Genomic DNA, 13,894 nt, shown 5'->3' with positions numbered 1-13,894 from the left:
CATATCCACGTACCACCTCCTTTTGCGTCTATTCCACTTCCACCACCTCCTCTTTTTTTAATCTTCAAATTATAATATGGTGGACTATGCTATGCAGTTACAACGTTATTTTTTTTATATATATAATACACTTTGACACTAAATTAAACATGTCAAAACTGCATAATCTTGAATGTTTTAGAGAGATATATACACAACTCTAAATTGTCATCACATATTTCAAGTATATAAACATATGTGTTCTACATTGTACCTCATCTCATGTACAAATAATTCAACATTGCAGTCACAGTTTCGAGACATGTAAATTCGTAATTTAAAAATGTACAAAAATTTCGAGATGTACTAACTAAAAGCTTTGCATAAGTGACGAGTGTTGTAATAACATTGATTTTAGTAGGTTCATATTAGTTATTTGTTTGACTGTCGTAGACTCACTCACCTTCTATCTCCTCACTGCCACATTCATGACCTCCTCTAGCCACCCCAGCCATAACCTCCGAACACATCCACCCACAAGCCGCTACCCGCACGAAACCCACCTCCATCCTTAATTTACTTAGCTCCCTCGACCACAACCAACCCTTGAGTAAAGCGCCTATACGCAACCTCATTCCCACACTTGACTTTGTAACCGTAAACGCAGAGAAGATGCTTTTTTCAAGAAAAATATTGAACTTTGAAATATTTTCAAAATATCAGATTACTCTTGAAAGGGGTCATGTCTACTGCTCATGCCATGTTTTGGATGAAATATTTGACGACATTAGTGTGGGGTGAAGAATCATAATTTTTGAAAAATCAAGGTGAAATCTCAAATTTTTATATTAAGGTGGGACAAAATGGAATTGGTGTATTTCCTTTTACTAATAGTTTTGTTCATTCAAAAATCAATTTAATACGCACGTAGACAAAGAAAACGCACATGTACAGCATAGATTACATTAAATATAACATAGTGACTCAAAGCGTTTTTTGTGGAATAAGCATCAGTCATGTATTTCTTGTAGAAAACACTTCAAATGCATTTCCAGGAATCAAGTTGTATTTTTTATTAAGGATTGATTCCAAAAACCCTTTTACCAAAAACGCTTTTAGTAATTTAAAAGCACTTCTAACGAGTCATAAATAATCCCCATATATATCGTTTTTCTAATGTTGTCGCATATCCATCGCTCAGCAGCATCGGCTCCAAATACATCACTTACAAGATAAAAAATAGGTATGAAACAAAATGACAAGAAAGCTGCTGGACCCATGCCCACAAAACCCTATTTCCCCATCCCATCCTATATTCTCACCCCTCGTAAAAACTTTGGTTACCTGTCGTCCCGTCCTTGGCTATTACCCTAATTAACTTCCAAACTATCGGGCATTGTGCGGATGTTCCGCTCGTGGTACACCTCGTACTTCCACAGCAGGTTCACCTGTCTAGAGCTGGAAACTCCAAAAAATATCCCAATTCTTCCTCATTGTATTCGCCGCTGATATCAACAAAGAATATGTTGGAACTTTGAAACGCTTTCTCCAGAAAAATCTCAATGGTGTCGCTTGGATTCGAAATAGAAGAAGTTAAAAAAAAAATTTTTGAAAATTTGATCTGAGAAGATTAAGAGGAAAGTGCGTTTCTTGAAACGGATTGGCTGGGCTCTTTCCTTTTCTTCTTTATTTTATTCTAATTTTTTTCAGTTTTTCTCTTCCAATTTGAAGAAAGCTAGTGCGTTCTCTTCGTCTACTTTAATTTTTTTTTTCTTTTGGCTATAAAATAGTTTAGGATTAATTTTTATTACGGTTTTAGAAGTTATTTTACTAAAAGTCAAATGTGCCATTAAAATTTTCATTTAAAAGTGGGTGGGAAGATAGGGTTTGGATTGGGTTTAGCAGCTCTCAATAACAAATGAGAACCCTAGCCATTAATTGAGCTTATCATCTCACCATGGCAAGTTTTTTAACATGAAAACATAGTCAAAGACGTAAGTTTTTCTAAATATTCTAATGAAATTGAGTAGATATCAACTTTTCTATAAAAAGTATAAACAATGGAGTATTTTCTCAAATTGCTTTTGATTATTTGGACTATAAAATCATCTAATATCATGCTCTCAAAATATGTGAAAATAGATGGAAGTCAATATTATTATTTTTTTAGTTTTAAATATTGCTGGAATATGCTAGAATCCAGAATGAAACTAGAACAAATCTGTGTAAAAATTTCAAGTCTAGTAATATATATAAAAGCTTTATATAGACGAGGTAGGAAAATAAATTATTGTTGTGGGGCTAAAGATCTTATCAAAAACAATGTTCTGTCCAACAAAATCTATGGGCTCTTCTTTTCTGGGACCCTCCCAAGATTTTCTGACACTTAATTCTCTCTATATAACCTCCGGCTCGCCTTCACCTAAAGCCCCCCCTTCCATCCCTCTCTCAATCTCAACACACACCCAGCAAAATTTGGCCAGTTAATCTACCTTCATTTTATTTTTGGTCAATCATAATATATCTTGAATTTCTTTTTTTCAGTTTTTAACCAATTGGTCCCTAAAACTGTAATTGAGCTTTTAGCTCTTTTCTTTTTTTCTAACTCCAGCTGAGAAAATGGAGGGTCAGAGTGGTAGAAAACAAGGTTCTACGTCACCATGCGCAGCATGCAAACTTCTGCGAAGGAGATGTGCTCAGGATTGTGTTTTTGCTCCTTATTTTCCAGCTGACCAGCCCCAGAAGTTTGCCAGTGTCCACAAGGTTTTTGGTGCTAGCAATGTCAATAAGATGCTACAGGTTCAACTCTCTCTACTCTATAAGTACGTACTTGATTAGTTTGTGCAATATATACGTGGCATTATTCTTTAGGGCTTATGTGATCTTACCAGATTCATGACATACTGTTAACATCTCAATCTAAATTGTACATTCAAATAAAAGATTGTTCTACCAAAAAGGTCTAGTCAAGAGTAAGACAATATAATGCCTTTGAGGTATCAGTGGTGAGGGAGAATGATGAAATGTATTAGGGTTATGACAGGTTAATATGGTTAAACCATTTCAATGTAATTTCAAACTGTCCGGTAGGATACCATTTCTCTTATTGTGCATATTGAAGTAAAGAATAGATGGAATTACGGCTTTGGATAGTTATAGTAAACTTCTAATTAACATAAATTAAGGCAGTACTATTACCCCAATCAAATATTTTTATGAAATTATTTTGAGAATGCTTTGAGGAAGGCTATGTTTGGGTAAGAGATTTCAAAGTCTGAGGGATTAGAAATCCCTTCATAAGCATCAGACTGCAAATCCCTACTTGGGAGGAGTCTATTACAAAATCCATCTCACATGTCTTATTCACGAAGGACAGTTTTAATCATTCCTATCTAACATTTTATGATCCATTCCTTGATAACTTGACTCTATTTCCTTGGGACTTCTGGAAATTCCTCACTTAAATCTAGCCAGTTTCTCTTCAAGGCCGTCAACTCTAAATAAAAGAAAGTGACTTGGGAAGGACATTGCAACATGTCTTGTCTTAGTTAATTTCTTGTTCTTGTCATTAGAACAATTGTAGCATGGATGTGGAGCGAGTTGAGGATTAAATGGAGTAATATACCCAAAAGGCATAAAATATACTAAGATTCAGTTTTAGGAGATAAAAACAATGTTTGAGTTGTTGGCCATAGATTACATGAGGTGGTTACTTCTAGCTATCATCTCTCAGCTGAAGAGATGGCTTTATTAAGTTATGATCCACGCTATTTAATGTTTAAAAGCATCCACATCACACTTCATCAGATCCTTAGTTGTTATAAAATCTAAACATATATATGTATATGTATGTGTGTGACCCGGCCCGACCCGCGCGCATGTAAAAACACTTTGATTCTATCTTTTATTGGTGTCTTATAATGATGAAACCCATATTATAGGTAGCTAGCATGTGGCAAGGAAAAAACATGCATGCCTTAGTTTGTCCAAAGGAAAACAAACAAAAAGGAAAAGTAGTCATTCTAACAAAGAACTAAATTATCTCTAAAAACTCTAATTGATAAGATGTTGGCTAATTGATACCACAGTTGGAAAGTAGGGTCTTATGAAACAATTTTCTTCTTTCACTCAAAAGGAAAAATGAAAATGATGATGTAGACCACGCATGTTGTAAGGATCATCGTGTAATTCTTGAAAGCGTTTCCCTATTTGTGAGCTTTTGCAATATTAAACAATTTCTCAGCTGTTAAACTCGTTGATTTTTCAATGCATCTAGAAATATAAAGTAGTGCTACACTTATCCTTTAGTTGCACCATCATTTGTATCATCTTTCTAATAGAGGACACACCAATGCATGCAGGTCTCATCTCTATTAGAGAGATGGTACAAGTGATGATACAAATAGATGGTAAATATATATAGATTATACAAATAAATAGTAAGTGTAGCGTTACTCTTTTGAGAAATATATGTATGCATTTGACACAGCCCGAACCAATTAAATAGCCACGTAGGCCATGAGTCAAACTGTTCTAGTCAATATCGTGTGGTTACAAAGCCATAAATAAAGTAATTAATATGTGACAATTAGAATTTTTAGGTTCAATTCTACTAAAAATCCAGCAGAATCTCCCTTACAAATACAATAATACCAAATAAAATCTAGCAGGAAAACACAGTTAAAACTCAACTTCGCCGAAGGGCACACCAAGGGGTTTATCCCTTTTATTACCTGTCACATAAGTTCATAGCACAGAAGTAGTAAAGCAACAATATACACAAGTAGTCATGCAATGTGCAAGAGTAACCGTAAATTAGTTCATTTATTACTACAACTAAGACAAAAGGCAGAGAGTATGATCACCCTACTCTGTAAGAGAGTGTACGACTAGTCCAACTAGGTCTCATGAGAGGCAAAAACAAAGTGTGAGAGAATCATAATCAATCATCAAGTTAAAATCTTTTCGAACATATATATACTAACCTCCATTTTAGAAAACTTGTATAGTTTAAAACTAAGGAAAACTAAGGAAAATAGCTTAAAAACTTTGAGTTTTAACAATAAGGACAAAGTCAAGGGTAAAGTGAATGGTACAAGGTTTGACTTTATAGTGTAAAAATATGGTTTTTCGTTAAAGTGAACAATACCGCAGACTTTTCATTAAAACTTCCTTAAAACTATGTACTAGTATCTACTATGTAATAGTTGAAAAAGACATGTTAGTCACAAATCAAAAATCATACCTGAGGAACTACAATATTAACAACATCTACTAGTGCGAGTACATGCACATGTGTGCACGGTGTCTAACTTTGTAATAGTAGCATCCACTGACTATTTATCACACTAGCGTCTACTAGTGAATCTACCATCTACTAGAAAATATAACGCATGCAAATATTGTACGGTAGATAAACTATACTCCATGTTTAACAGACCATATGTTGAAAATAAATACAATATAAATAACATTTTAATATCATCTAATCATCGCAATCCAAAATCTAGTCTCATCTAAGACAAATATCAAAGGCATGCAAGTTTTATTAAAACATGTTCGTCAAAATATTTAAGAAGAGATCTACTTACAAAGATTCCGATCAATCCTCCTCAACATGTGGCTTCTCTTTGTTTATCTTAGAGGAACTCGCACCTGTATCAATATATTGGCTCCATCCAAGGAAAAATCTAATTTTGGTGGGTTGTGTTGCTATCATGCTATTATTTTATTTGAAACTTTATCAAACAAATTGATACTTTGTTACTATTTTAGGAACAAAAATATTCAAAAAAGCTAAAAGTATGTTCTTCCAATTCTTTCCTCTACCTTTACCCGGTTATTGTGGTTAAATACAGTTGAAAACAGCCGGTTGTTATTTACATTTTCAATGTCCCAACCTATTTCTCAAATAACTTTAGACCCAAATGCTACATAAAGATGCTCCAAATTTCCTTAAGGAAAAGGAAATTCGGCTGTCTGCGTAAGTATTCTATTGGCCAGTTTGCTTTATTATGGCTAGATAAAGACAAAATAGATATTATATAGTCCAAAAAAGATGTTGACCCCCACGTTAAGTAAAAGTTCTTGAACATTGTAAGGTTTCAATAAAATATAGAATATAAATATTACACTACCATGATGTCACGATGACATCTATTAATTTAAACATGTAAAATGCCCATGTAAAATGCCCATGACTGTTAATCTCATTCATCACATCACATTCTTATTTTACACACTTTAGCAAGTAAAACCATACATAAAAGATTAAAGATAAAAATTAGGGTTACAAAACCAAATCAAATCAAAGTTAAAACTAAATGATATATTAAAGATAATAGTTAGTAACTATTATTACATAATATATATATATATATATATATATATATATATAATAATTGGTTTTGGATATCAATACCATACCAAATATCTTTGGTTCGATACCATTACTGTTTGGCACAAATAATTGACACAAAATTAGTATGGTAATGTTATGGGTAAGGTAGAATGGCAAAAAATTATTAAGTGTCTCGTACAAACCGGTTGGAGTGTGAAAATAACTCCATTGAATTGATGCCTTTTGTTGATTTTCTACTCTAACTTTCATGATCGATCACTTAATCCACAAAATCAGGCCAGTGATATGGCTTAGAGGACTTTAACTTTTTCATCGTCGAACTTTATATTTCCCAATAAGATCAGATCAATTCTTCTTCCTTTCTTTTTTCATTTTCTCAAGTGCTTGTCTACACAAATATTAGTACTTCATAGAAAGAGCTAGGGCTTGCGGCACAAGAAGGAAGATTAGGGTTTGTAAGGCGATAAGGTGCGGCACAGGAAAGAAACCTAGGTTTTAGTAAAGAACTGATACCATGTAGAAATATTGAATTGAATTGATTGATTGATCTCAGAAGGTAATAAACTCCTTTATACATACATCACAGGCCTTAGACTCCAAAGATTAGGATTCTTGGAAAATAGAAAAGCTAAATTTACATCTAATTACAATACTTATGAAAAAAAAAAAATACTAACTAGGGTTTTATTCTATCACGTCTACTTTACCATTATTAAGTGAAGTTTCAATGGGCATTACTTAATTAGGAATTACCAGAGCACCAACGCAGTGATGCAGTGAGTTCCATGGTGTATGAAGCAAATGCAAGAGTCCGGGATCCTGTGTACGGTTGTGTTGGAGCAATATCATCTTTACAACAACAAATCGACGCACTCCAAACCCAATTGGCCATTGCAAAAGCTGAAGTGGTGCACATGAGAATGGGCCAATTCCCTACTACCACTACTATTGCTTCAACGACTGCTTGCTCACCAGACCAAAAGATGGCACCTGATAATCCTCATCATCACCATTATCATCGCAGTCATCAGACGGCTACCACCAAGTCCTTTTTTTCCATGGACATGGCGGCCGATCAGGCCAATATGGGAGAGTCTTTGTGGTCATGCTAGCTCTACCTACTTGAATTTGCATGCCTCTATGCCACTTTGATTAGTTAATCTGTTTTGCTATAATATTTTATATGTCGGCTAGCTCCTCTTTAGTTATAGTACGTACCTCTTTTTTTTTTATTTTTTATCTTTTACTTTCTTATGTAGTGCATTTCTCTCTCTACTTGACCAGGGATGCTATAATGATTAATTAGCTGACCATATTGTAAATATGTCTAAACTTTGTAAGTATGAGTTTTTACTTTAAATATTGTTAATACATATGGTGAAATTCTTGATGTGATGAATGCTACAATTTACTTTGTGTTATATGATGTTACGTTGTATATAGTTCACTTGTGTTATAAAATATCTATTATTTATCAAAAATACAACTTAAAATATAAATATTAACGTTGTCAATACCTATATCATATATAATACATGAAATTAATATAACTTCACGTGAAAATACCTTTTTAAATTCAATTTTATTATGAGGTTGTTGACTGCCTTTTTAAGCACTATCATATATTATTATACTTTATTTCATTTTAGGGTTAAAAGTTAGTAATTAATTTATCACTGTTGATATAAACCATCCCGTAACAATTAAGTCATAGTAGGATACGGGGTAGTTTCACACCCTCTATGATCATATATTACTGCTAGCAATATGAAATATGATGACCTAGCTTAGTTAACTAATCCCTTGTTTAATATTAATACGTATGCATAAAATTGTATTTTCTGACGTGGGTTTGGTGTGTGTATATATATTGTTGGTTTCTAGCTGTAGCCTGATACAAATCAATTAACGCTCTTTATACCATTGGCCACTATAGGTGTCCCACTGCTTAAATTAATGTTTTCGCTAAATTATGAAATGAACATCACAACTAAATCTCCAAATGAGAAAACAGTAGTACTCAAAATCATATAGAACGTGGAAGCAAAAATTTCCACACAATAGAAATCAAAGGAGAGATTCTCTTTCTTTTTTTCTTTGAAACTTATGCCTAGTTCTTGTGGTGTCACTGATTCATTAAATGTTTGTCATGTGTTAAAAAATTATCTCACTATTAATAAATGTTTGTCATGTGACGTCACCAATTATAGGAGAGTCTCTCTTGTAGAAAAATGTCATTTATGCAAGTAAGCACACACATAGTTATGCATATGCTCAATAAGGATTAGTCATCACAAAATGAAATTACAGCGGCCAATAGGTCCCTGCTGCATTACAATTTTAAGCATGAAAATGATCGGGTTCGGTGGATTACCAAGCAACAAATCAGGTTGTTCTAGCCCAACTGTACTCATCAGTCCATATCCAAGTCCAGTTACCTGCTACTTTCTACAGTTGATTTCATTTTCATTCGGATTTCTGGTGGATCCCCTCAACTGCTTGTATTTAATGGACGAGAAAGCTTCCACTCAGTCAAGTGGTTGGTCCAAAACAGAGAAAGAAAACACAGGCCAAGTTTTAGATAGGGTATATCAACATCACTGTATTCACTGAGAATGGGGGATAAAAACGGATTTGTTCAAGTAATCAGGTCATACATAGGTCGTAAATGTGTTTCTATTTCTTGTGTTTTTCGCCGCGGGGGTGTGGGGGTGGGCGGGGCCGCCGGGGTGGGGGTGTGGTGTGGGGGTGGTGGTGGGGTGGGTCGGTTGGGGGTTTCTCTGCCTAAAGAGACAAACCACATTCAGTCATTACAGTATCATATTGACTAGAGAGTTGAACAAAAACACCCATATATAACGTTCAAACCAATCTTAGTAATTTTGTATCGAATTTTATATTAGAAAATATGTACATTTTGTTTTGGTTTTAGTTTGACCTTTCAAAACCACCTCAACTGCTTATATTTATTTTACTTTTGGACTTGATAGTTGATCTTTCTTTCTTGGTTAACGTTATTTACTGTTTTATTTCATACCACACATTAGAGAATATTCATTTAATACAGAAAAAATTAAAACCTCTAAACTATTTAAGTTTGATGTCATTTCTCCCTCTCTCAAAATTACTTCATTCCTAAGCTACTAGTCGCTTAAACCAAACAAAATCAGACCACACACCAAACCCTAATATATAACCTAGAAACTAAACTGATATACATTTCACATATTCATTAATCCCAATAGTCCCTCCTCCTAGACCAACACCTTCTAAGAGTCCAAAAGGGTGTGCACTCATAATTACGCAAGTTGGGAGGACGTTGAGGGGACAAAATAATGACAAATATGGAAAAGATGCACTTCAGATAAGACATCTTTGATAGACTTCACTATTTAAGAACCAAGTATAATGAGCATTTGTAGGCTTTATTATTCAGTATCTCAAAGTTCAATTTTTTTTCTGTGTAACTGGGACATCATAATCATATCCTTATAAGAATCTACATTGACTAATGACAGTGAAATACTAATACAAGGCTCATATATATGTTCTATTTCTGTCATCATTTGGCTCCACAAAATCTGCATGAACTTGTGGCCTCAAGTTCAGATTATATTTTGAGTACACACCAAAATTGGTCAACTAATACATTGTTCCTGCAATCCCATGGACCTGAGATTGCAGCTGCTGCAATTGTGGCCTCTTGCTAATCTTGTGGGTCATCCATGGTGGCTATGTTGGCCATTATCACAGACACATCTTTCTGAATAGTGTTGAGATCGATTGAGCTAAGTCTGGACGTAATTCAGCAACCCCACTGCAATAGTTTAACAATTTCATTGATTCTATATATTGGCTAATATTACTCTTAAGCCTTCCCTCCCCTTCAAAGGTCAAAGAACGATTTTGATCAGTTTTCATGTATATATAGTATTTGATTTGTACCAAGCCACTCATTAGTTTGAGGATTAATCAAAATTGTAAAATTGTATGAGCTTCACAGTATGTATTTGTTATTCGATGCAGGAGATTTCCACCATAGAAAATAAAGTTTTTCTATGTTGTGGTTAACTGCATATTTTTAAATACAAATATGTTGTTGATATGCGTCAATATATATGGTTAATGTCATTGATATTATTGATATTCTCAATATTATCATGTAATGGTCCCTTAACTAAAAACCTATGATTATTGATCCTTTAATTCATCAAAATGTGCAGGTATGGTTCTTTTTGTCAACTCCGTCAGAATTCCGTCAAAATAAGTCATGTTAGAAGGACGATTGCTACAATTGGGTTAAAGTTGAGGGACTATTGCTCCAGTTGCGTTAAAGTTGAGGGACCATTGCTACAATTTTTCTCATTTGGTTTTCCATTTTTGCCCCTTGATTCAGTCTCACATGCATAACACGTGACTCATTTTGACGGAAGTTATCGGAGTTAACAAAATGTACCATAGCTTCTCGTTTTGATGAGTTAAGGGACTGATAGTCACAGATTTTTAGTTGAAAGATCATTGCTCCAATTGAGTTAAAGTTAAGAGACCATTTCTACATTTTCTTTTCTCATCATATGCGTGTTTGTTGAGATCATCAATATATTATCAGCAAATGCAATTACCTATAATTGACATTCATTTCCCATAAAAAAAAAAAATTTGGTCAAACATTTCCCATAAAAATTTTGAACTGCTAATGCGAATACTTTGAGAAATCATGAATTTGTCACTACGTTCAAACCCCCAGGGGAGTTGTATGATATTGAAATTGGGTCACCTAATCAACATGATGACATTGGTGTGACTTTGGGAGGGTACCTAGCTAGTGGTTTCTTACGATTGTAAGAATGCTTACTTGTGACACCCCATTTTCCTTTTCTTTACTTATCCCCATTTCCTTTCTGAGACAAAGAAGTGAAGTGTAAAAAATAAAATAAATAAATAAATAAACTGCCTAAAACTTGAATCGTTATAACAAAATTTCCAAAGGAGTTAGCCTTGCTGCTTTCCTTTCCGTATTTGACTTGGCATGCCTTTAGATGCCAGGGCCAAGCAATAATCCCCTTCGAGTCAACCCATATCTAAATGGAGAGAGAGATACTAAAAAAACTATAAGTATTACATGTATAGTCTACTTTTCCATTTTTTTTTTTTTTTTTTTTAGCAAATGATATTATCTATATTAAGAGAGGGAGTGTGCTTAGCTTCACAATAGGCTAGCAATAATGTGGTTCAAATTCGTCTTTAACAAGAATCGAACCTAAGACCTCTTACTTACAAGTGAAGATGAATTACATTAGACCGTAGTGCTAAGTGACATTTAAAGTCTGTTTTATTACCACTCAGTAATTTTGGGAGAAAGATAAAATGGTAGAAAATCTTTTTACAAGATTTAAAATATAAGGAATAGAAATTGAAATCATTTTGATTTTGGAGTTTAGTGCATTTGTTGAAACATAGATAAAAGAATCATTTCACTTCTTAACTTTTTTTCTATTTTATTTGCATGTAAGGAATAAAAAAAGTGCAATTTTCCCTTAAAAATAAGGAACTGGATCGACTAGGGGGCACTTCTTGTTCTAATTCTCTTTCCTTAATTACTTCTCCTATTTTAAGTTTTTCGATTCCTTTAATTTTTTTAAATTTTTTATTAAGTAATTATAAAAATAAATATAAAAAAGATTAAGAAAATAAAGGATTTGTCTGCTGGCTTACAAAAAAGCCCAAGAATCGAAAAGCTACGAATCGTTTAAAACTATTTATCTTTTGCTTTTTGTTTTTATTTTTGTGTTTGATATAGGGTGAAAATACATGAGATTTTGGAGGAATGAAGTATATATGGTGGTGAGAGGGAAGGTAATACATAAAGAATAAACAAAAACAAAAATGTTGAAAGTGAACAAATTAAAATTATTTTGGTTTTTTTATTCTCATTTTGTATCTCATTTTCTTCATCCATTTATTATGCGTTTTCCCAGAATCCTTCCTCCAACTCTTACGTATCTCTTGTTTTTCTCATGTGATGAAGACTACAAACTCAAGATGAAATGGTTATCAAGAAGCTAGTAACTCGATTAGTTAAAATCATTCCTTACATTGGATATCTCAAGTTCGAGTCTCCCTCCTCCAGTATCACTATATAAAAAAGAGAGATGGTTACCAAACAAGTCCTAAGAGGTTAGGCTTGAAGCTTACATATTGACTAACTCAATAATTGAAAGCTTTAATTAGTCCAAACCAAGATGCCTTACGAAATTGGTGTGTGCGTGTATGTATGTATTTGAGGAACATTGATGAAATTCAATTTTTTTTTTTTTTTTTTTTTTAAAAAAAGCCCAAATAAATGAATTTGGATGAGCTCAACAACCCCAAATACTGGAGGGTTCATATGTTTTTTTACTCCATTATGATGCAGATTGAAGTGTTTTCCTAGATTTGGAAAGGTTCTCATCTGTTTGGGTTTTGATTTTTTCAGATATGTGGAATTTGAAACATGCATATAGAGGAGAAGCCGATGGTATTGTGAGTTTTGGTGGTTTAGACCTAGTCGAGATGAAGTCAACGTTCAGATGCTCGTCGGAGTCTGTCGGGAGAAAGGAGTGGCATGCCCTTCTTCTTGGTGTATGTACTATCTCATACCTCGAATTTGTGGCCAATTGTCGACGGCTGGGTTCTAGATAGAATACTAGTACTATTGTGTGCTGGAGATGCTCATATTTTCTTCTAAATAAGTTGAGATTAGCGTTGATTTTTCCTCTCTGTTTATGCCTTGTATTTTATATTCGTTGTTTATCCTGTATTTGAGAGAGATGATTACTGTCTTAAGTTTATGAGTGTACCAAGTTATGAGCTCATGTTAAAAGTTGTATGAGTACCACAATGTGAGCTCGTGTTAAAAGTTAGCAAATCAACAATACTACAAGAAAAGCGATGGGTTTTACGGCTACATTTTGACTTTTTATCGTGCTTTTAGCAATAACTCCCTCATTAATGATCACGTTTGCTCAATTATTGTTCTTTTTTCTTGTATGTACTGGCTTTCTTATTGCAAATCATGCACCAACATCTTACTGAAAAGAGTTTTTTGTATTAATGTTGATTAAGAAGATTTAATATTAATTAGTTACCACAGAATAATTAAAAAACAATTATCATACAACCATACTAATTCATTCGTGATTTAAAGTATACTAATTAAATATATATATATATATATATATATATATATATCATACAAACAAAAAGTGTGACAACTTACTGAAAAACTATGTCGGTCAAGTATGTGTCCTCACTTTCCATGCATATAGAAGAACGCATCTTAATCATTTTGCGGCGGTGCAAACGCAAGTTGCCATGCTATCATTATATTTCATTTTTTCCCAGATCGATAAGAATATGACTAACAGTCTAGAGCTAATGACCAGAAGCCCTATAAATAGTGAACGTTATCATACATTTTGAGATTTGGTGGGGAATATTAATTATCATGAAAATAACAGCACTAGGAAAAACTCGAACTAGGTGAAGTTGACAGCTATCAGGAAGTGATTGAAG

The 13,894-nt window shown here is 33.6% G+C and overlaps 1 protein-coding gene across 1 annotated transcript; it reads left to right on the top strand.

The window, feature by feature from the left end:
• The first annotated feature begins 2,427 nt into the window (after positions 1–2,427).
• On the top strand, positions 2,428–7,550 carry LOC137726994 (LOB domain-containing protein 4-like). The gene is made up of 2 exons (XM_068465947.1): positions 2,428–2,778; positions 7,087–7,550. Exons 1-2 carry the CDS (start codon positions 2,599–2,601, stop codon positions 7,450–7,452), a joined length of 546 nt encoding a protein of 181 aa, XP_068322048.1. The 5' UTR covers positions 2,428–2,598; the 3' UTR covers positions 7,453–7,550.
• The last annotated feature ends 6,344 nt before the right edge of the window (positions 7,551–13,894 follow it).

Source organism: Pyrus communis, chromosome 2 (genome assembly GCF_963583255.1).
Source record: "Pyrus communis chromosome 2, drPyrComm1.1, whole genome shotgun sequence".
Lineage (NCBI taxonomy): Eukaryota > Viridiplantae > Streptophyta > Magnoliopsida > Rosales > Rosaceae > Pyrus > Pyrus communis.
This window is presented reverse-complemented; position numbering and strand designations above follow the sequence as displayed.